The 24,830-nt window shown below is 46.2% G+C and overlaps 1 protein-coding gene across 1 annotated transcript in view; it reads left to right on the plus strand.

Annotated features, from left to right (window-relative positions):
• SOS1 (SOS Ras/Rac guanine nucleotide exchange factor 1) overlaps positions 1–23,002 on the plus strand; it is a 142,285-nt gene extending 119,283 nt beyond the window's left edge. The window contains exons 17-22 of the mRNA XM_044289759.1: positions 2,115–2,232; positions 5,330–5,502; positions 5,635–5,751; positions 7,078–7,342; positions 8,183–8,301; positions 21,858–23,002. Coding sequence (XP_044145694.1) covers positions 2,115–2,232; positions 5,330–5,502; positions 5,635–5,751; positions 7,078–7,342; positions 8,183–8,301; positions 21,858–22,352 — 1,287 coding nt within the window. The 3' untranslated portion in view covers positions 22,353–23,002. The remainder of the gene's footprint in view (positions 1–2,114; positions 2,233–5,329; positions 5,503–5,634; positions 5,752–7,077; positions 7,343–8,182; positions 8,302–21,857) is intronic.
• Positions 23,003–24,830: the final 1,828 nt, after the last annotated feature.

The following is a 24,830-nucleotide window of genomic DNA, read 5'->3' on the forward strand; positions in this document are numbered from 1 at the left end:
AAAAAAAAAAAACACAAATTTTGAAGTGCTGTTTTGCAGCAAAATTTGCTAACTTTTAGCTTTTTCTGACACCAAAAAGTAGGCGGGAGATAGGCAGTTATACAACTTTCTTTTTTTTTTTTTTTTTTTTTTTTATAGCGTTTATTTAGACATTTTCAATTTTATACAACACTCCCAGAGGGAGAACAAAGAAGAACAATTCTTCATGACGCACACATTCACATTAGCAAGTTCATCGTCAGTATAGATCATGACCATAGAAGACTTTCTAATATGTATCTAAAATTTCTCTCAGACCTTTGTCTTGTAAGGGATTGCTCTCTCTTAGGGGTCGGCAATGACAGACTTTTCATCAAACGGGGGGTTTCAAACTCAAACAGTGCTTTATTTGTCACACAGCACATCGCACTTCCAAGTTTGGCGTCACTTAGCACCACGAAGTCGCAGCTTAACCTCACAACATGTTACATCATCACAAAGCAATAAACGCTTGCCTGGCTAGGCACTCACTATACAGAGGTCTCCCTAACTCACCTCTAGGTCAGTGTTCACACTGTGGTATTTGGCTTTGGTCAGACAGCCTCCTAGCTGTGACCAGTGCAACCTACCAGGCTTCCTGGTGGAAGCAGCGAAATACCTTGTGGGGATATGGTCCAGCAGTCCACTTGACTCTGACCGTGCAGAACCTCTCTCTTTCAGGCATTGCTGGGTCACCCCAAACTCAGGCTTCATCAGCCTTGTGGCCGCACAGCCCTCCTCGCTGGGACCATACAGAGCCTCCGCAGGCTTCCTCCTCAATTTCCTCACACTTAGGCTTCCTCAGCCTTGTGGCCCCCCAACCCTCCTGGCTGGGACCACACAGAGCCTCTGCAGGTCTGTTCCCTGGGACCTTACTCCTCTCACACTTTAACCCAAAGTGATTATCGCACCTGGCCTCACCTCAGGCCAAGTGATTGTGGGGAAAACGCAGCAGATCATACCATACATCTTCTCTAATAGGTTTCCTGCACCATTCTAGGAGACATATATATCTTCCCTCATATGAGGCCTTCTCTAAAGAAGAAATGTTATTTATTTTTTTTGTCCTGTAAAATGCATCTGTAGGAGATCTGAATAGGACTAAAGAGGGGACTCAGTTATTCGACCCCTGGCATTCAGTTAACTGTTCAGTTAAAAATAATGATATACCAGGATCAGTCTGGTGTTTACCACCCAAGTGTATGCAGAATCATTGATCAAAGATCGGTGCTCACTTACAGTTCAGATGTTGGAGAGACTCTCCAAGATATTATTTCTGTTGTCCCACTATCATGTGGTCTTGATAAGAACCGCACTACAATCAAAAGTTATAGTCACTGTGAGAAGGCTGCAATGCTTACAGGAGTGACTATGACTTCTCAAGCAGCTGATCCGCAGGGGTCGTGGGTGTCAGACTCGCAGCAATCGGATACCGATGACCTATCTAGAGGATAGATTATCCGTTTAAAAATCTCAGAAAACCCCTATAAGTTTAGCTGTTAGGATGTAATAATTAAGATGATTCCAATATGAACAATAATAAAATCATATATTTTGTATGTTTTTATTTATTTATTTATTTTTCTATCCAAAATATAAATTAGTAATTGATTTTATTATTTTTAAACGGCAGATCATACCATACATCTTCTCTAATAGGTTTCCTGCACCATTCTAGGAGACATATATATCTTCCCTCATATGAGGCCTTCTCTAAAGAAGAAATGTTATTTATTTTTTTTGTCCTGTAAAATGCATCTGTAGGAGATCTGAATAGGACTAAAGAGGGGACTCAGTTATTCGACCCCTGGCATTCAGTTAACTGTTCAGTTATCTAACAAGTGTATAGCGGTTTGAGATGCAGCACATAGCCACATATGTATACACGGTAATTCTGTCTGCAGCAGCACCTCATTATGTCTGTCATGGTGACCTATGTTAACTGTAAGAAATTGAAACAATAAATACAGGGGAGACAGTGTAGAAACACATGTAACTTCATTAACAACCTGACAACATCACCTAGAGACAGGCAGCCATTTTACAAATCACCTCTGCTGATGTATTTATATGTTTTACTTTATATTGCTGTATAGCAAGTTCCAAGTCGTCAGAAGAAGATTCTAGAAGAAGCTCATGAATTGAGTGAAGACCACCAAAAGAAATATTTGGCTAAACTCAGGTCAATTAATCCACCATGCGTGCCTTTTTGCGGTAAGTACTTCTGTTATGGTAATTATAATAAGTGATAATTTAAAGTAGAACTGTCGTTAAATATTTTGGTAATCTACTTCATTAGGGAAAAATGTTTCTTTGCTCTAGAAAACAACAGATTGTAAAGTTTCTTAGGAAAGCTCTGACAATGTTGCTAAGGAAAATCAGCTAAATTGATCGAATATGCTTTAAAATGGCAACCAAAACCTAGACATATGGGGAATAATTATTGATAACTATCTGTCTTAAATGTATTAAATTTAAAAAAATAGTGAATTTTTCTGAATTATCAGTAAATTTTGATGTTTTTCCCAAATAAATGAAAAAAAATATTGTAAATGGAGCCGTGTCAGATGAATTCCTGATCACCAATGGGACACGCCAGGGCTAAGCCTGAGCCTGCGGTAAACGGTGAGAAGGCTGCGGCGCTGCCTTCTCAAACAGCTGATCGGTGGGGGTCCCGGTTGTCGGACCCCCGCCAATCAGATACTGATCTATCCAGAGGATAGAACCCCTTTAATAAAATGGAACATCCTTCTTAAAGGGATTCTGTCACCTCCCCTAACCCAAAATCCAATTTTAAAGCAGCCATGCAGCACAGCTTACCTTGATTAGGCTGTGCTCTTCTATCTTGTAATCCGTCCAGTACTTTGTGAAAATCGACTTTTATGGTTATGCAAATTAGCCCTGAAGGTGCCCAGAGGGGCGTTTTGTCTCCCTTAGTGAGCCCAGTAACGCCCCTCTTACAGTGCCCAGCCCGCCTTCCTTGCGACTGTCTAACCGCCCCCAGCCTCTCCTCCCCCTCCCTCACGGCCGAACGAACTCTCGCACAGGCGCAGTACCCACTGAGGGCTGCGCCAGTGCGATCTGAAGGAGACTGAGGGCAGGAGCTTCATCCTCGTCACTGGGCATGCGCCGAGCCCAGTGACGTCCGATGCTCGTTCTTCCCTCAGTCAGCAGGGAAGAGCGAGCATCGGACGTCACTGGGCTCGGCGCATGCCCAGTGACTAGGATGAAGCTCCTGCCCTCAGTCTCCTTCAGATCGCACTGGCGCAGCCCTCAGTGGGTACTACGCCTGTGCGAGAGTTCGTTCGGCCGTTAGGGAGGGGGAGGAGAGGCTGTGGGAGGCTGGGGGCAGTTAGACAGTCGCAAGGAAGGCGGGCTGGGAACTGTAAGAGGGGCGTTACTGGGCTCACTAAGGGAAACAAATCGCCCCTCTGGGCACCTTCAGGGCTAATTTGCATAACCATAAAAGTCGATTTTCACAAACTACTGGACAGATTACAAGATAGAAGAGCACAGCCTAATCAAGGTAAGCTGTGCTGCATGGCTGCTTTAAAATCAGATTTTGGGTTAGGGGAGGTGACAGAATCCCTTTTAAAGTGTTTTTTTCTACTTACCTGGCTCCCCGCGCCGCTCCTGGTCCCCGCACCGCCGCGGCTGCTTCTCCTCGTGTGCAGATGAAAAAATCCCGTGTCGGGGACTGGGGGAAGGAGCAGCCAATGGCAGATGGGGACGAGTCCTCCTAGCATCACCCCTGATGCCAGGGAGGCTAGTCACCGCCTGCCATTGGCTGCTTCCCCCAACACCGGATGTTTTCATCCGCGGTGCAGGGAGCCAGGTAAATAAAATTAGGGCCCTTGCACACCACCGTATGAGTGGGCCATATGTCCTGGAGCGGCATTGATCGTGCGCACAGGAGTACACAGCATCATAGATTACAATGATGCTGTGAACGTCGGGCCACCCGCGGGGCTATTGTCCTGCACTCATAAGATCATATAAGTGGAGGACAATAGCCCTGCGGGCGGCCCGGTGTCCACAGCATCATTGTAAGCTACGATTCGGTGTACTCCCGTGTGCACGATCAATGCCGCTCTGGGACGTATGGCCCGCTCACGGACTGTATGTAAGGACCCTTTTTAGTCTCCGATAACCCTTTTAAGTAGTTTTCCTTTAATTGGGCTCACCTAATTATCCATAGGTGTTTGAGATTGATTTCAGTGATCCAAGGAGCCCTGAGACACACTACCATCCATGAGTTTAATTAAAAAACAAAAAATTAATCTTTGACAAATCCAGTTTGCATAATCATTTGGTACGCGGTGTACAGTGTATTTCCTATACACTCCAATGCTAATTTGAGAAAAGAGATGGTTGCGCTCACCTGTGTATTCGCTTACGAGGCACGCATATCACCTGGATCTGGCGTGTCAATGTCCAAAATATAACACAGAAACCAGCTTCCCATAAGAGCGTGGTTGAGTTTATTCTTCAAGTTCTGGCAGCCACCTTTCATTTTGCCAGTGTACATGGAGGAGACACTTCCTTTTTTTTTCTCGGCCTAACGGGCGGAATGTGTCACTGCTTCTGTTAAAGGGGGCGATCACAGGAAAAAACTGTTCAGCCGTGATTCTTTTTGGATGTTCCGCTTTTGGTAGTTGTACCCCAACAGGCCTGTACAAAAGACATGACCTCCCTCTGCAACATCACTAATTTTATTCAGCGTTATATTCAGTTCACATTCAGCGTTTTTTCCCATGTTTTTATATTCACTATTAGGGTTTACTCCTCTCACCTTATGCTAATTTATATGGCTCAGGTGTGGAGTCTGTTAATGGACTTTCCGTTCCACAAATTGCGGAAGCCACTCGGGCGGCAGCCGTGCTTTGTGGACTGCAAAACACGGCACGTTCCTGTGCATGAGCCCTAAGGCTGTTTTCAGATGTCTGATCATGGGGGTCCAACTCCCGGCACCCCGCTGATCAGCTGTTTGAAGAGGAGGTGGCGCTCGCACAAGCGCTGTTTCCTCCTCAAGATTACACTGTGCATTGTCTTGCTTGCAGCGGTGGTGCACTGTAATTACAAGTGCTCGTCCCATTAAAGTGAATGCGCAGTGTAATCTTGAAGAGGAAGAAGTGCTTGCACAAGCGCCGTATCCTCTTCAAACAGCTCATGGGCGGGGGTGCCGGGAGTCTGACCTCCCACCTATCTTGAGGGTAGGTCATGGATATTTCCTGGCTGCACAACCCCTATAACACAGATCATCTTACCAATAATGGCTTAATATTGAAATATATTTTTATTTCTACTTCAGGAATTTATTTGACCAACATTTTGAAAACAGAAGAAGGCAATCCTGATTTTTTGAAGCGACATGGCAAAGAACTGGTGAATTTTAGCAAACGGAGGAAAGTGGCTGAGATCACTGGGGAAATCCAACAGTACCAGAATCAGCCGTACTGTTTACAAGTGGAGGCTGACATCCGGGTAAGAATAGATGTGAATAACGATCGACGGCAAACCTCTCATTGGTTGTGTCGTCTATAAATACACAGCGCCTAGTTGAGCTATAATATAACACATGGCTTGCAAGTTAATACAAAATGTAATTCTTTTTAGAGATTTTTTGAAAATCTTAATCCAATGGGTAACATCTTAGAGAAGGAGTTTGAGGATTATCTATTCAAGAAGTCATTGGAAATTGAGCCAAGAAACGCTAAGACTCTGCCACGATTTGTAAGTAGGCTCTGCCACAATTGGTTACTATTGTTCTCATTTCTGACCTGTCATTTGATCCCAGGGAGCTATAAATCGGACCCCACTTTTTATAGATATCATTGATTTGTTTAGGTGAATGCTTACTCACACCATTTCTGACCGTCCACATAATTGTTTTTGGAGAGTGGCTGCACACACCTGACCATCTCTGTGGCGGGAAACTTTGGATACCATGTTCCTGGTAACATTGGGGCTGCCAGGAGTGAGGACCCTCTGCCACCATCTCTATAATATTTCATGACTGGGAGGTGTTTCTTGGGGGACGACCTCTTTACATCTAGAAATTTTGGCCTGTTTTTCCAACAAGGTTAAACTGCTGATAACTGGTGTGATATTACATGATCATTATGCACCAAGACTTTAGCTTTCATGACCATTGTCTATAGTGAGGGGTATATTCTATATTGACCCGTCATAATATGACAGTGTGGCATACCAGCATGGCAAAGTAATGGAATGATTGCTTCCTATTACCGTTAACCCCTTCCCCCTACAACACAGCAGGAGGCGACTTGCCACTCAGTGCCTTACATGTTCGGTGTGCTGATCGGGCGGGCACAGAAGATACGCTCGCTTGATCAGCTGCTGGGGCCCAGCTGTATCTGCCAGCATCGGATTAAGGGTCCATTCACACGTCCTTTCTATGGGGCTACACTATATGCTGTCCAGATCCGCACGTCTGGGTCCCCAATTCCGTTCCTGAAAAAAATAGAACATGTCCTATTCTTGTCCGCAATTGTGGACAAGATTAGGCATTATCTATAATGCCGGCGATGTGCGGTCTGCGCATTGCAGATGTCTGTGTTTTGTGGATCCGCAGAACACATACGGATGTGTGAATGGACCCTTACCTTGAGCCGAGAGCTCTTGAACATGGGGAATCATTGGTATGTTCTGGAGCTGTTAAGATTTAAAAAAAAAAAAAAAAAAATGGGGAAAGATTCCCTTTAACACTTGGCCCTTACCACACATTATTCTTCTGGTGCTGCTGCCTGATGAGCCAGTTATTCCTCCTGGCTAAATGGTCCATGGGTTTTATAGGATGAATTATATGGCTTGATTGGGTTGTGTCCAACATGCCATTTACAGTATTTCTACATTACTTAAGGAGGAGCCTCTTTTATGCTGCTTTGATCAGCGTCACATTGTATTGTACTGATATACTGAAATAGAAGTAAATTATTTGTAAATCTGTTCAGCATGTCATATAGAGAAAGCGGGTGGTGGGGGGACAGTAGCTGTGGGTTATTTGCCGATTTCTATAGCTTATTTTTTTTTCTTCAGCAAAAAAAGTACAGTTATCCCCTCAAGTCACCTGGTGTGCGGCCATCAAACCCAAGACCGGGTACCTTGAGGCACCCTACTCCTTTACAGCAGGAACCCAGGAAAATCAGCTACAGTCGTATCCCTGAGAGCGAAATGGAGAGTACAGCATCTGCTCCGAATTCTCCCAGGACGCCACTGACCCCTCCGCTGCCTTCTGCTGCATCCAGTACGACTGATGTCTGCAGTGTCTTTGACTCAGATACTTCAAGCCCCTTTCATTCACGTAGGTTCCATATTTTTAGATTGGCAAGATTTTTCAGTGGTTATCAGTGACCATAGTGGTCTATTACACTATACTGATAAGAATTTGGCTACAGATTATAATTTTTTTTTTTGTCCTACAGTTATACACAAGGGTAAAGCCAGCCATACCTGTTGATTTTTTTTTTTTTCGTAGCTAGCTTCTGAAACATGGTGTCATTTTTGATCACACAGTACTTTATTAACCATGTTCATTAATGAACCAGATCTAAGGCTCTTTCATATGCATTGCTCTTTATGGAACAGTACAGTCTACTGTACTGTCTACCATACGGTAAAAACTGAAAAACCATTTGCAGGCATAGTGTAACCAGAGGCTAACTGATAGTTATCCCAGAATGGCAACTAAATGACCTGCAATAAATATGGCCTATTAGGGCTGTTTGACACGAGCAAGTCCATTGCGGGAATCGCACTCCGTGTGTGAGCGTGATCCTCCGTTCTGGACTTGCTGGAGGGCACGGTGTTATACTGATTTTATAATGTTTTGTCCTCTGCTTGATCTTACTTCTATAGGATCGTAGTGACATAAAGCTGTCAGTATGATCCTGTAGAAGTAAGGTCATGCAGAGGCACAAAACATTATAAATCAGTATAATGCCCTGTGCTTCTGCACAGCACGGAGGATCACGCCCACACACGGAGCGTGATTCCCACAATGGACTCGCTCGTGTGAAACTACATCAGCATTATTATTTGTTTTACCATTTTCCATTGCTATATAGCAGCACTCTGAGATTAGATATTGAGTGTTGAAAGCAGCTCTTCTGCCCCTTCTTTTTAACCGTTATATTATCCTCAGGTTCTGCTTCAGTATCTTCAATTAATTTCCCTAAGAACTGTGATGAAATGCAAGTTCCACCACCTGTGCCCCCTCGCAGAAGACCAGAATCTGCCCCAACAGAGTCATCCCCCTCAAAGGTAAAAAAAAAAAAAAAGTATTATTAACCCTTAGGATAGCGGATTTTTCATTTTTCGGTTTTCATTTTTCTTCCCTATCTTCCTTGAGCCATAACTCTTTTTTATATCTTACATAGCTGTATGAGGGCTTATTTTTTGCGGGACAAGTTGTACTTCCTAAGGCCACCATTAATTATGGCATGCAATGTAGTGGGAAGCAGTAACAATTCCAAATGGGATGGAATTGGGGAAAAAAAAACTTTCTCGCCCATTTTCCTTGGGGGACACAGACCTTGGGTATAGCTCAGCTCCCTAGGAGGCGTGACACTAAGTAAAACTGTTAAGCCCCTCCTCCATCAGCTATACCCTCAGCCTGGAGATAGAGGCTACCAGTTTTAGCTTAGTGTCCAAGGAGGCAAGACACTCCCTGCTACTGCAGGGCTGTTTTCTCCTTGTTATTTTTACTTTTTCTTCTAATTTTGTTATTTTATTTTTTCCTAGGGATACCAGAGACGCATTAGACCTCTCTGCTCTCCCGGGGTTGAGCTGCGCCAGTGCCAACTTATCTGCACTGCTGCCTCCCCCACAGAAGCAATAGGAGGATCTGGGCAGCAATGGCTCCCCTACATCCCGCCAGCTAGGGGGTCGCCCGCACGCCAAGCCCCTCTTCCAGCTTCCTGCCACTGCGGTGCCAGTGGCTGAAGGGGCGACCCTGCTGGAAAGGACTGAGGGTGAAGACGTCGGACGGTGAGATGGCTATTCCAGCCCATACCCCGTCCCTATCTCCAGCATCTACCCCTCTGGGTAAGGGGGGCACCGTGGTCGCTCATTCTGAGCGCTCATCTGCAGGACAATGCAGCACAGCAGCATCCTCAGCACCCCCACGCCGTTCCCCCCCACGCTGCTATCTTTCTCCCCCCCCTCCCCCTCATTCGGGGCTGACTCCATTTTTCTCTTCTCTCTCTCCCCCTTCCCGCCGAGAACGGGGGGCGGGGCTTAGCGGTCCCGGCAGGGGGCGGGGCTTACGCGCGCGTCATTTTGGGGGCGGAGCTACGTTCTCCTTCACAGGAGACATTTCAAGCGCTGGAGGGGGCGGAGCTTGTTCCCCGTGCTTTCTGCTGAGGTTTCCCGCGCTTCCTCACTCCTGACAGGAAGCTGGGACACGGTGGGGGACTCTAACCTCCTGTGTACATCGCTCGGCTTCTGTGGGCGCTCTCTGCTGCTCTCTGCTGCTCACTGCTGTTCACTGCTTCTCTGCTGCTGCTGATCTGGGCCATCTCCTGACGTTCTTCTGAGGCACTGGTAGGACAGTTAACCCTCTCCTAACCCTCCTGGTCATAGCTGCTATAACCCTTTGTGGTCTCTATATTAGAGTACAACCACACTTCAGCATGTCAGATCCCACAGGTGCCCCCAAACCCTGGTACCATGCCTGTAAGGAACTTTTTCCGCGTGGGCAATCTGAGCCGCATTGCCTTGCATGTCAGGCCCCGGTGCAGGGCCCGCTTCCCGCTGCGCCCCCCGGTGCCTCTGAACCCCCTGACTGGGCTAGGTCTCTGTCTCAGGCGGTGGAAAGCCTTACACACGTAGTGGGCCGTCTCGTGGATAGACCGCCTCTCCCGCAGGCTGCCACAATCCCTGTCGCACCCGCTGGGACTACCGTTTCTGCCGCCCCCACTGGTTCCCTGCCTCCCAGCGAATCTTCCAGGGCCCGGCATACTCAGAAACGTTCAAGGGTTGAGCGCACATCTTCTCCAGATGCTTCGCTCTCTCCGCCATGCGTGCGAGCTCAGTCAAGTCTATCCTCTCAAAGGGATACGCTTTCTGAGGGAGAACTGGCGGATTCGGACGTGGACATGGACTCAGAGCTTCCGTCCAAATTGGCGTCCGCGGTGGGGCATCTTGTCACTAGCATCCGTGATACCTTTCAGCTACACGATGACCCCCCCAGCTCTGAACAGGCCGGCGTGTCCTTTCTCCGCCCCAAACAGGCCTCCAAGGTTTTTCCCATACACGCTGATTTTTCTTCTGTGGTATCCAAGGCTTGGACTCGGCCTAACGTCCGCTTTATTACACCCAAAAAGCTGGACATTTGTTATCCCTTTCCAGCGGATTCTGTGACCACGTGGACATCCCCGCCTAAGGTTGATCCTCCCGTGGCTCGCCTGTCCAAAAGCACTACTATTCCTGTACAGGACGGATCTTCCCTCCAGTCTGTTGAGGACCGTCGTACGGAATCCCTCTCCAAGGCCATATTTACTGCCTCTGGTTCGGCCCTTAGACCGGTCTTTGCCTCCGCCTGGGTTGGCAAAGCGGTCTCTGAATGGGGTTTGCAACTGGAACGGGAGTTAGGGTCGGACGTCCCTGTTCAGGACCTCCGTTCCTTAGCCCAACTAATTGTTCAGGCCGGAAAATTCGTCTGTGAGGCCTCCCTTGATGCGGGTGCCCTCATTGCCCGTTCCTCTGCCCTGGCAGTTTCTGTCAGGAGGGAACTCTGGCTGAAGGTTTGGGCGGCGGACGCCGCTTCCAAACGCTCTTTGGCCGGCCTACCATTCACGGGTTCCCGCCTGTTCGGAACCCGTCTGGACGAACTTATATCAGAGGCCACGGGTGGGAAGAGTACTCACCTCCCCCAGTCCAGGCCAATGGGCGCCCCCCGTGGTCGCGCTGGTTCGTCCCGTTTTCGGTCCTTTCGCAAGCCCACCGGGTCTAGACCCGCGGCCAGTTCTTCTTCCTCTGGCCCAGCCCAGGATAGACGCAAGAAGCCGTTTTTTCGGACGCAACCTACCTGGCGCAAGTCCCAGCCTGCACGGGCTCCCACAGGCCAGCAGCCCTCTGCCTGAAGGTGCGCCCCCACCCACCCGGGTGGGGGGCCGCCTTCTCCTATTCAGGAACGTATGGCGGGCCCACATCTCAGACGCATGGGCGCTCGAGATTGTATCTTGCGGATACAAAATCGAATTGCGTCCATTCCGCCAGACCGTTTCTTCCGATCCCGTCCTCCGCGAGATCCCGTACGAGTGGCCGCCTTCTTCGCGGCCATTCACTCTCTAATGGACAAGGGTGTCGTCGCCCCCGTGCCTCCGACGGAAAGGTTCAGGGGGTTCTACTCGAACCTCTTTGTGGTTCCCAAGAAGGAAGGCTCAGTGCGTCCGATCTTGGACCTAAAACGCCTGAACCGTTTTCTCCGACTGCAGAGATTCCGGATGGAGTCTCTCAGGTCCGCAGTGGCCTCCCTGGAAAGAGGGGATTTCATGGCCTCAATCGACATTCAGGATGCATACCTCCACGTTCCGGTTGCTCCATGTCATCACCGCTTCCTGCGCTTCGCGGTGGGGGACGATCACTTCCAATTCGTCGCCCTTCCCTTTGGTCTGGCGACGGCTCCTCGAGTGTTCACCAAGGTCCTGGCCCCTGTCTTGGCCCTTCTACGTTCAAGAAGTGTTTTTCTTCTCCCATACTTGGACGACATCCTGGTCAAGGCACCCTCCTTCTCTCAGACATCCCGCAGTGTGGAACTCACTCTGGAGACCCTGACGCGGTTCGGTTGGATTATCAACCACCCCAAATCTTCCCTTACCCCCTCCAGACGGCTGATCTTCCTGGGGATGCTCCTGGATACAGAGTTGGCGGAGGTCCGCCTTCCGTCGGACAGGCGTCTGGCCCTTCGCGGGTCGGTTCGCAGTCTCCTCCGTCATCACCGCCCTTCCCTCAGATCCAGCATGCGGTTGTTGGGAAAGATGGTTGCCTGTTTCGAAGCGGTGCCGTTCGCACAATTCCGATCCCGCACCTTTCAGAGGGCAATTCTGTCGGCCTGGGACAAATCACCGAGGAGTCTGGACAGGACCTTTCTTCTGCCTCCCCTGGCTCGGGCTTCCCTCGGCTGGTGGTTGCATATCCCTCTAAGGAGGAAGTCCTTCCTTCCACTGAACTGGCTGGTGATTACCACAGATGCCAGCTTACGGGGGTGGGGGGGGGTTTTCCCTCCCCGGTCCGTCCAGGGCGTTTGGTCTCTATCGGAGTCCAGACTTCCAATCAATATTCTGGAACTGAGGGCGATTCTTCTGTCCCTCAGACACTGGACCCATCTGCTGAGGGGCCACCCTGTTCGGATCCAATCGGACAATGCCACGGCTGTGGCATACATAAACCATCAGGGAGGCACTCGCAGCGCTGCAGCGATGCAAGAGGTGACCCTCATTCTCCTCTGGGCGGAGACGCACGTGCCGGCCTTATCTGCGATTTACATCCCGGGGGTGGACAACTGGGCGGCGGATTTCCTCAGCCGGTCCACCATCGACCCGGGAGAATGGTCCCTGCACCCAGAGGTGTTCGAAGCCCTTTGTCTTCGCTGGGGTCGCCCCGACGTGGACCTCATGGCCTCCAAATTCAACCACAAGGTCCCCCTATACCTGGCCAGGGCACGGGACCCGAAGGCATACGGCGCCGACGCGCTCGTCCTTCCGTGGCGCGAATTCTCCCTTCTGTACGTCTTTCCTCCTTTTCCCCTCCTGCCACGGGTTCTTCGGAGGATCGCGGCAGAGGGCGTCCCCGCGATTCTAATCGCCCTGGATTGGCCCCGCCAGTCTTGGTACGCCGACCTAATGTTGCTGTTGGCAGACGCACCGTGGCCACTGCCCTCCAGGGAAGACCTTCTCTCTCAGGGACCGATCTTCCACGAGCATTTAGGCTCGCTACGTTTGACGGCGTGGCTATTGAGACCGCCGTCTTAACGCGACGGGGTTTCTCCGCGGACGTAGTCCGCACCATGATCCGGGCTCGTAAGCCCGTATCCTCTAGGATCTACTATCGGGTTTGGAGGTCCTATCTGGGGTTCTGTGAGTCCCGGAGCATCCCACCTCTCCGGTTTTCTCTTCCCACAATCCTGTCCTTCCTCCAGTCGGGTCTGGACCTGGGGCTGTGCCTCAGTTCTCTGAAGGGTCAGATTTCGGCGCTGTCTATTCTTCTCCAGCGTCCCCTGGCCCCTCTAGGGCCAATTAAGACCTTTTTACAAGGGGTGGCTCACTCTGTTCCGCCGTACCGCCCTCCAGTTCCTTCCTGGGACCTGAATGTGGTGCTCTCGTCGCTCCAATCAGCCCCCTTCGAGCCTTTACGGGAGGTCTCCCTTCGCCTTCTGTCCTGCAAGGTCCTCTTTCTTGTGGCCGTCACGTCTCTCCGACGGGTGTCGGAGTTAGCGGCTCTTTCTTGCTCCGAACCTTTCCTGATCTTCCACCAGGATAAGGTTGTGCTTCGGCCTGTCCCGACTTTCCTGCCAAAGGTGGTCTCCGCCTTTCACATCAATGAGGACATCGTCCTTCCGTCGCTCTGTCCCTCTCCTTCCCACCCCAGAGAACGGGAACTGCACCGTCTGGATGTGGTCAGGGCGTTGAGGATTTACTTGGAGGTCACCGGGTCCTTTCGGCGCACGGACTCCCTGTTTGTGGTTCCGGAGGGTTCGCGCAAAGGGTTGGCGGTCTCCAAGGTGGCTATTGCCCGTTTCATTAAACTGGCGGTGTCTGAGGCTTATCGAGCCAAGGGCAGACCTCCGCCTTTCGGCGTCACTGCTCATTCCACCAGAGCAGTCGGAGCTTCCTGGGCGCAGAGGCATCGGGCCTCGGCTGAACAGTTGTGCAAAGCAGCCACTTGGTCCTCTCTGCACACTTTCACAAAGTTCTATAGGGTGCATACGCATGCATCAGCGGATGCTGCTTTGGGCCGCCTGGTTTTGCAGGCAGCGGTTTCCTGATGCTCTGGTGGTGTTCCGCCTTGGGTTTGTGGTCCCTCCCTTCTTGGACTGCTCTTGAACGTCCCAAGGTCTGTGTCCCCCAAGGAAAATGGGCGAGAAAAGGAGATTTTTGTATAACTTACCAGTTAAATCTCTTTCTCGCTCTTCCTTGGGGGACACAGCACCCACCCTTCTGTGTTTGGTTACAGGGTTATGGTCTGGCGCCCCGTTGGGTTGCTGGCTGGTTGTTTCCGTTATTGGTTGTTATCCTTTCACTACTTGGACACGCAACTGGTAGCCTCTATCTCCAGGCTGAGGGTATAGCTGATGGAGGAGGGGCTTAACAGTTTTACTTAGTGTCACGCCTCCTAGGGAGCTGAGCTATACCCAAGGTCTGTGTCCCCCAAGGAAGAGCGAGAAAGAGATTTAACTGGTAAGTTATACAAAAATCTCCTTATTCCTCCACCGTTTTACGGCTGGTGTTCACACGGCGTTCCATTTGCAGCAAACCTGACCCATGCTCTTCATTCTCTGGGTCAGTACGATACCCCATGTGTATAGGTTGTTTATGTCTCAATAGTTAAAAAAAAAAATTTAACTTTGAAAAAAAATATTATTTTTTTACATCACCATTAGGGATGAGCAAACTTCCGATTTTGAAGTTCGGGTTGGGGTTTATGCTGAATTGCGCTATGGATTCCGTTACCACGGACCATAGCGCAATTCCATAGTGGAATGCATAACGGAATGCCTTTAGAGGCATTCTGTTATTCATTCCGTCATAATAGAAGTCTATGGCCGGCATAACGGATCCGTCCGGTTTCCGTTGTACAGGAGAGGACTCCAGCATAACGAAAACCGGACGGATCCGTTGTGCTGGCCACAGACTTCTATTATGACGGTATGAATAACGGAATGCCTCTAAAGCCATTCTGTCATAGAATTGTGTTATGGTCCGTGATAACGCAATTCACCTTTAACCCCTTAAGGACCAGGCTCATTTTCACCTTAAGGACCAGGCCATTTTTTGCAAATCTGACCAGTGTCACTTTAAGTGCTGATAACTTTAAAACGCTTTTACTTATACAGGCCATTCTGAGATTGTTTTTTCGTCACATATTGTACTTCATGACACTGGTAAAATAAAGTCAAAAAAATTAATTTTTTTGCATAATAAAATACCTAATTTACCAAAAATTTTGAAAAATTAGCAAATTTCAAAGTTTCAGTTTCTCTACTTCTGTAATACATAGTAATACCCCCAAAAATTGTGATGACTTAACATTCCCCATATGTCTACTTCATGTTTGAATTATTTTGGGAATGATATTTTATTTTTTGGGGATGTTACAAGGCTTAGAAGTTTAGAAGCAAATCTTGAAATTTTTCAGAAATTTACAAAAACCCAATTTTTAGGGACCACTACAGCTCTGAAGTCACTTTGCAAGGCTTACATAATAGAAACCGCCCAAAAATGACCCCATTCTATAAACTACACCCCTCAAGGTATTCAAAACTGATTTTACAAACTCTGTTAACCCTTTAGGTGTTGCACAAGAGTTATTGGCAAATGGGGATGAAATTTGAGAATTTCATTTTTTTGCCTAATTTTCAATTTTAACCCATTTTTTCCACTAACAAAGCAAGGGTTAACAGCCAAACAAGACTGTATCTTTATTGCCCTGACTCTGCCGTTTACAGAAACACCCCATATGTGGCCGTAAACTACTGTACGGCCACACAGCGGGGCGTAGAGTGAAAGGTGCGCCGGATGGTTTTTGGAAGCCAGATTTTGCTGGACAGTTTTTTTGACACCATGTCCCATTTGAAGCCCCCTGATGCACCCCTAGAGTAGAAACTCCATAAAAGTGACCCCATCTAAGAAACTACACCCCTCAAGGTATTCAAAACTGATTTTACAAACTTTGTTAACCCTTTAGGTGTTGCACAAGATTTAATGGAAAATAGAGATACAATTTCAAAATTTCACTTTTTTGGCAGATTTTCCATTTTAATATTTTTTTTCCAGTTACAAAGCAAGGGTTAACAGCCAAACAAAACTCATTATTTATGGCCCTGATTCTGTAGTTTACAGAAACACCTCATATGTGGCTGTAGACCGCTGTACGGGCACACGGCAGGGCGCAGAAGGAAAGGAATGCCATACGGTTTTTGGAAGGCAGATTTTGCTGGACTGGTTTTTTGACACCATGTCCCATTTGAAGCCCCCTGATGCACCCCTAGAGTAGAAACTCCATAAAAGTTACCCCATCTAAGAAACTACACCCCTCAAGGTATTCAAACTGATTTTACAAACTTTGTTAACCCTTTAGGTGTTGCACAAGATTTAATGGAAAATAGAGATACAATTTCAAAATTTCACTTTTTTGGCAGATTTTCCATTTTAATATTTTTTTTCCAGTTACAAAGCAAGGGTTAACAGCCAAACAAAACTCATTATTTATGGCCCTGATTCTGTAGTTTACAGAAACACCTCATATGTGGTTGTAGACCGCTGTACGGGCACACGGCAGGGAGCAGAAGGAAAGGAATGCCATACGGTTTTTGGAAGGCAGATTTTGCTGGACTGGTTTTTTTGACACCATGTCCTATTTGAAGCCCCCCTGATGCACCCCTAGAGTAGAAACTCCAAAAAAGTGACCCCATTTTAGAAAGTACGGAATAGGGTGGCAGTATTGTTGGTACTAGTTCAGGGTAGATATGGTTTTTGGTTGCTCTATATTACACTTTTTGTGCGGCAAGGTAACAAGAAATAGCTTTTTTGGCACGTTTTTTTTTTTGTTATTTACAACATTCATCTGACAGGTTAGATCACGTGGTAATTTTATAGAGCAGGTTGTCACGGACGCAGCGATACCTAATATGTATACAATTTTTTTTATTTATGTAAGTTTTATACAATAACTTCATTTTTAAAACCAAAAAATTGTTTAGTGTCTCCATAGTCTGAGAGCCATAGTTTTTTCAGTTTTTGGGCGATTATCTTGAGTAGGGTCTAATTTTTTGCGGGATGAGATGACAGTTTGATTGGCACTATTTTGGGGTGCATATGACTTTTTGATCGCTTGCTATTACACTTTTTGTGACGTAAGATGGCAAAAAATTGCTTTTTTTGCACAATTTATTATTTTTATTTTTTATGGTGGTCACCTGAGGGGTTAGGTCATGTGATATTTATATAGAGCCGGTCGATACGGACGCGGCAATACCTAATATGTATACTTTATTTTTATTTATGTAGGTTTTACACAATGATTTTATTTTTGAAACAAAAAAAATGATGTTTTAGTGTTTCCATAGTCTAAGAGCCATAGTTTTTTCAGTTTTTGGGCGATTATCTTGAGTAGGGTCTAATTTTTTGCGGGATGAGATGACGGTTTGATTGGTACTATTTTGGCGTACATGTGACTTTTTTGATCACTTTTATTACCTTTTTTGGGAAGTAAGGTGGGCAAAATTTCAATTTTCTCATAGTTTTTATTTTTTTATTTTTATGGCGTTCACTGTGCGGGGAAAGTAACATGACCGTTTTATAGATCAGGTCGTTACGGACGCGGCGATACCTAATATGTGTAGTTTATTTTATTTTTTTTTAATTTTTATTCAGTGATAAATGTTTTTTTTTTTAATCTTAACTTTTTTCACTTATTTTTTATTTTTTTTGACCCAGACCCACTTGGTTCTTGAAGATCCAGTGGGTCTGATGTCTGTAAAATACAGTACAGAACCTATATAGGTATCTGTACTGTATTTTACTTACACTGAACAGATCTATGCTTTCAGCATAGATCTGTTCAGCACCATGGACAGCAGGACGCCTGAGCAGGCGTCCTGTTGTCATGGGAACCTTCCCCGTCTGCTCAGTTATGGTCAGAACTGCGCAGACGGGGAAGGGTAAGGACGGGGCTCTGGGGGGGCTGTCTGGGGGCTCTCTCTCCCATCGGGGGGCTGCAAAGGCACAGCAGCCCCCCGATCGGAGAGGGAGGGAGCTCCCTTTTACTGTTAACCTTTTCCATACAGCGGTCCGTACGGACCGCTGTATGGAAAGGGTTAAACGGCTGACATCGCATCAACGATGTCAGCCGTTTATACCAGGGTGCCAGCAATGTGCTGGCACCCTGGTATACCCACTGTACACCAACGATTATTCAATGGGAGGCGGGCGGGGGATCGCGATCCCGCCTGCCGCACCGCCCGCCTCCCGCAACGCCCCCACCGCCTGCGACACCCCCCCTGCACCACCCGCTGCCATCAAATCATGCAGGGGTGCAGGGGGGGGTGTACTATATTGATTTTAGACACTCTAAAGTTTCTGATCCCCGCGGTCAGGGACCGCGGGGATCAGAAACTGCAAATAGCGCAGCAAACCGCAGGTCTGAATTGACCTGCGGTTTGCTGCGATCGCCGACACGGGGGGGTCACATGACCCCCCCTGGCGTTTTAACAGGATCCCGGCTGAATGATTTCAGCCGGCATCCTGTTCAAATTAACCCCTGCGGCGCCGGAATGCCGATTTTAAAGTCAGGACGTACCGGTACGTCCTTGGTCCTTAAGGACTCGGGAAATAGGGCGTACCGGTACGTCCTATGTCCTTAAGGGGTTAACCAACAAAGGACGTGTGAACGAATTTCATAAGCAAAACTTCGCTCATCTCTACCCATGATGTTTATATCTTTTGTTACTTAGGTATTTTTTTTTTTATTATACGGAAAGGGGGGTGATTTAACCCCTAAGGACCTCCGCTGTATATGTACAGCGGAAGGCCAGTCCCAAAACATGACGAGCCATAGCAGAGACCCGCGGCACATGTATGCGATGGCGATAAGGCTGATCGCATACATTTTCCCCTTTTAGATGCCGTGGTCAAATGTGACCACGGCATCTGATCAGTCCAGAAGCGGGGAACCTGTTATATCTCTGAAATAGCCAGAAGCCTCAAGCAGGCTTCGGAGCTTATTTCAAGAATATACCAATACAGGCCACTAGATGGCAGCATTTATATTAGTATAGTGCAAATGAAGTCTTCAATGATGGCTATATAGCCAATGAACACAATGATTGCCAGTTATTGTCACCCAAACGACTTAAAAAAAAAAAAAAAAAAAAAAAAATGTAAAAATATAAGTTTACAAATATTTAAAAAACTTAAATTTCAAATCACCCCTTTCCTTAAAATAAAAATACTTAACCAATAAAAAAATAAACATCATGGGCATCGCCGTGTGCAAAAATGCCCATACAATTAAAATATAACAATATTAATGGCATACGGCAAATGGCGTAAGGGGAAAAAAATAAACTGCCAATTTGCCATTTTTTTGGTCACTTCAACTTCCCAATAATTTTTTAATAAAAAGTGATCAAAAAGTCTTACACACTTCAAATTGGTATTGCTGAAAAGAACAGATCGTCCCGCAAAAAATGAGCCATCACACAGCCCTGTAAACATAGCTACCAAAAGGTTATAGGGGTCAAAATATGGTTCTAAAATATTCTATTATACTTTTTTTTTTTTTTTCCCCCCATCAAAGGTTTGAATTATTTTTTTTTCAGTATTAAAACGCAAGAAAACTTATATAAGTGTGGTATCGTTGTAACCGTACTGACCTGGAGAATGAAGATAGCAGGACAATTTTACCACATAGTGTACAGTGTAAGAAAAAAAAAAAGTTATCAGAATTGCGTTTTTTCCCATTTTTAATTTTCTGCCCGCTTCCTACTACATGGTATACATCCGGAAATGGTGCCATTAGAAAGTGCAACTTGTCACGCAAAAAATAAGCCCTCATAAGGCTATATGAATGGAAGAATAAAAAAGTTAGTACTATGGGGAGGTGGGGAGTGAAAAACGCAAAAATTGAAATTCTTAAGGGTCCTTAAGGGGTTAAACGTTTATATTTTGTTGTAAAAAATGTTTATTTTTTTACTTTTTTGTAATGATTTTGAAGTTTGTATTTGAGATTACAAAATCCATTTTTTAATTTTGAACAATCGTGGATTTTTAAAATGCATGTATTACTGACTATTGCAAAGTTTTTTATGGTGGTCAAAATAAGAATTGCAGCTTGAATGCCCTCAGCCTCTTCAGCAAGGCTAAGTGCATTTAAATCAATTACCGGCATCCTCATTAGCCACTTTAGCCACAGAGGATGCTGGTAACAAGGGTTTTTGACTCTTTAGATGCTGTAATCTCACTTGAACACTGCATCTAAAGGCTTTAATTACTGCGATCGGCATTATTGCCCGTCGTAGTAATTAGCCGCGGGTCTCTGCTGTTTGAAACAGCAGAGACCTGCCAGCCATGTTTGCCTATCGCTGTACGGTGCTGGTAGCAAAAGGGTTAATACATCTATCGGCACTCTTAAAGGCTTTCATTTTGTTAGAAAACATTATGAGAGATATTTATTCTAAGAAATACTTCGCATTTTGGATGGTTAGGACTAGAGATGAGCGAAGTATTGAAAAATTCAATTTGGCTACTTCGCCGAATTTTACAAAAAAATTTGCTTTGTGACGAATCACGAAGCGCATTTCTTTGTAAGTAGTGAGTGCAATGACAGGGAACGGTGATTGCTCTGCCCCTCTCTGATTGTACACCTCAGATGCCACGTTCATATCTTATCGTGGCATCTGACAGCAATAATACAGTGTAAAATTTAAAGAAAAATGATACTTATCTCCTCCGGTTGACTGTTAAGAGCCGACCGCTGCCATCTTGATTATCTAGTGCGAAATCACGCACGGGATTTCGTGCAAGATCTTCAATCAAGGTGGCAGTGGCTGGCTCTTCGCGCTCAAATGGAGGAAGTACTGCAAGTTTCTTTTTTAATTTTTACTGCCATTTAGGGAAGATCGCTTTCCTACCACGAAACATGAGGAAATTCACAGAATTATCCCTGAAATTCTGAAGTGGACTTCAATTCGCTCAACACTAGTTAGGACATTACATCTTTTAACATCTTTCCTGACATGCCTGAATATTTTTTTGTATCCTCCATAATATAATGATTCTGAGTAATATTTTCCTATAACTGGGTGTTACCAGTCAGGCGTGCCCCTATGCACTCTGATACTGTCCAGTCAGTGTTGACTAGACACTCATTTGTTGGTTTATTCATACATTTCTATCAGGAATAACAGAGGAATGGCACAATGCTCCCGATTTATTATTTAATTTTTATTTTTATAGTGAATGCAATTATTTGCATAAGATATCATATTGGGAGAATTGATGGGTCCTTTTCAAAGTTCTGGGTATGGACTGTTAACCTAGTAAGAGGGTAGTAGTTCAGCGCTGCAGTATTTGAACAGTGGAAGAATATCTAAATCCACAATAGTCTTTGTCTAAGAAAGATCCCCAACATAGTCGGATTAATCTGATGTTTATGACACTGCATTTATAGATAGTGTGATGGACCTCTCATATAAATCATCCTGTTGCCCACGCATCTGTTTCAAGTTGCAGTGTGTAAATCTATGAAGACATCAGAGAGCATTTTCTTTCTGTAGCCTTCAGTTTTTGTATGTGTATGCGCTCATACATGTTAGGGGGCAGGACTGCAGCCTCCACTAGATAGAGCTTGGGGAGAACAGTTATGCACACCCACTGAGTTCAGGTTACAATTTTATCATTGAAACTGTGTGACTGGATGTATATAGAATGCTGTATAATAAATAATAATAATAACAAAATAAATAAAAATGGAGCTCCATTATAAAGATAATCTGAAATTTTTTATATTATGAACTTATTGGCACGATGGCTACACTGTGGATGATATGTTCTAAAGACAGTAAAACCAGATCATAACTCCTTTCCTTTCCTTTCTAGATCATGTCTAAACACGCAGACAGCCCTCCAGCAATTCCTCCGCGGCAACCTACGTCTAAAGTATATTCTCCACGGTATCCAATGTCTGAACGCTCTTCAGTTTCTGAAGGACCCGAGAGCCCCCCACTTTTACCACCACGAGAACCATTGCGCACCCCAGATGTCTTCTCCAGCTCTCCTCTCCACCTTCAGCCTCCTCCTCTAGGACGGAAAAGTGAACACGCTACCACTTTCTTTCCTTATAGCCCTTCGCCATTCACCCCACCTCCACCACAAACTCCATCCCCCCTTGGACCAAGAAGACATCTGCCTTCTCCTCCCTTAATAGTGCAAGATCTAGAACCGCCTCAGATTACTGGGCCTCCTGTGCCACCCCGACAAAGCACTTCTCAGCCTATCCCAAAGCTCCCACCAAAAACTTATAAAAGGGAGCCCCCACATCCCTCTATCCACAGAGATGGGCCCCCGTTGTTGGAAAATGCCAATTCTTTGTAACACAGTGTATTCTAAACACTAAAAACTTATGTCTCTTCAAATGAACCATTGATAAAAGGACTAAACTGTATCGGCTCAGAAGGCCATGCCTTTCGGTTACTTTACACCACGTCTCATTGCTATTCCTGTTGGATGCATATTGCGCCATTACAAGAATAGACTGTTGGTCAGGAAGGAATAAGCCTTTTGCAAACCGTTAAAGAGTGACAGACGCATTGTGGACACTTAATGTCCATGAGATACAAACTAGAATGTTATGCACTTTTTTTTTTTTTATATATATATATATACATACATATATATAAAAATGGATATTTATATCCTACATGAATTCTCTTTTGCTTCGTGCCTCTGCTTTGAACTTATTTTATAAATCACAAGAAGCTTGTGATGACTCTGTGGTACCCAACTTTCTACAAGTATAGCGCTGTAATGCCCGTTCAGTTTACAAACTGTTCCATGTCTTCTTTTGGTACCTGCCTCATCGAAGAGGTACTTTTTGTTTTTATTTTAATTTCCTTAAAAAAAAATTTTTTTATAAAGTCAATTATGGAGCCAGTTAAAAAAAGGAAATTTTATCTGGAAAGAATGTGTAATTATTGCCTTCAAACAGGGGGAACGGTCTTATCATTAAAGCAGTAGCAAAGCTATGTGTGACATCTGCTTGTGGTGTATATTGCTCAAGTTTTCAGCCTTTATTTTTGTACTTCTACATTGGCGCTGTCATGAACCGGAGAAGAATGTGCTCATGCAGGGGCGTAACTACCATAGGGGGACCTTACTTCTCTATGTGCGCCACTGGACATGTATTTGTCATTCTTTGTGTAGGTCTATCTTCTAAAACAAATCATCACAGTAGCGTTGTATAGTGAAATATACTGAAGCAATGTCAGGTTAAAATGGTCACAACTTTGTCCAGGAACGCTGCTACTTTAAATACTACTTTATGCAGAACCACTAATGTTGTGTTCACATCACTCTTGGCATATGTATTTACAGAATAGAAAGCCCCTGACATACATGCTAAATGTGTTTAAAGGTCTACTGTCGCCCACAGATGTCTACTATAAAAACACAACAATTTTCAAATCTGCAGCAGCCAACAGCATGGGGCGTGTGCATTCACTCGACCATGCTGTAGCGGCCACTCAAGACAAATTTCAATTGTTGACAGTGGCCAAGGGCTAAAGGCAGCTTCCTTTTCGACTATGCAGCGGCCAAGGGGGTTATGAGCGGTGCCTCCAGGACTCTCTGCTACTGTGGTGGCAACGGTGAGGCCCCCATGGCTCCATCAGCAACAGTGGGCAGGGGCTATTGGCTTACAACTAATGGCAACAGGAGGGTTCACCATGGCTCTCTGGGCAACTGGCAACAACAGGTGGGTACCCCAGAGCTCCCTCAGAAACTGGCAACACGAAGATACCTCATGGATCTCTATAGACAACTGGCAATGGGCTGGTGCTTCATAGCTCTCTGCAACTTGCAACAATGGGCAGACACCCCTTGGATCACTAAGAACCTGCAACAGGCGAATATAGAACACTATAGATCATTAGGCAATGGGCGGGTGCCCTATGGATCTTTAGGCCACATTGGTTAGAGCCCCATGGCTCATGTAAACTGACTACAACAAGCAGGCCCCTTTGGCTTATAGCAACAGGCGGGTGCCCTATAGCCTTGTTCACAACTGGCAGAGCGCCTCAACTGACTGCAACTGGCAACAAGGGGCAGATGCTGTATGGCTCTCGGCAACTGCCAATAATAGGCAGGGGCCTTGGCTCACGGCAACTGGCAGGTGCCCTTTGGATCTCTAAGCAACTGGCAAAAGTGGGCAAGGTCTTCTGCCATGACTGATGGCAACCTCTCATTAACGGAAGGTAACTGGGATCCCCATCTCTAAGACTTGAGCCTCATTCACACATCAGTGTTTTCCCATCAGTGATTCTGAGCCAAAACCAGGATTGGAGCCTCCACAGACATATGGTATAAGGTAAAGATCTTCCCCGTTCTGTGTTTAGAGCCGCACCTGGTTTTGGCTCAAAACACTGACGTTCAAATGCCTTTGAAACAATGCATAGGCCCACTCGCTACGTAAAGGTGACCCCTTTTGAGTGGGTCCCTGCGCCAAATTGGCAGAGCACCACTTCTCAACTGTCTCAATATGGCAGCTACACTAGCCAATTGTAAGGCAGCAGCCAAGGGGTAACTGTTGGGGGCTATTCTCTGCAATGGCCAAGGACTTGCAGTGACTGCATTTACTCAACTATGTTGCGATGGCCAAAGGAAAGCAGCCACTGTGTGCAATTTCCAGCTCTTGGCATAAGGGGCATAACTGGGATAAGGGGTGGTGCTTCCATGACTTACCTTGGTGGCAATAAGTGGGGCCTTCATAGCTCGCAGCAATGGGAAGAGCTTCCCTGGCTGCTGTCAGGATATGCCTCCTTAGTACTGGGCCATATCAACTGAAATGCACAGTAC

This window comes from Bufo gargarizans, chromosome 4, assembly GCF_014858855.1.
Source record: "Bufo gargarizans isolate SCDJY-AF-19 chromosome 4, ASM1485885v1, whole genome shotgun sequence".
Lineage (NCBI taxonomy): Eukaryota > Metazoa > Chordata > Amphibia > Anura > Bufonidae > Bufo > Bufo gargarizans.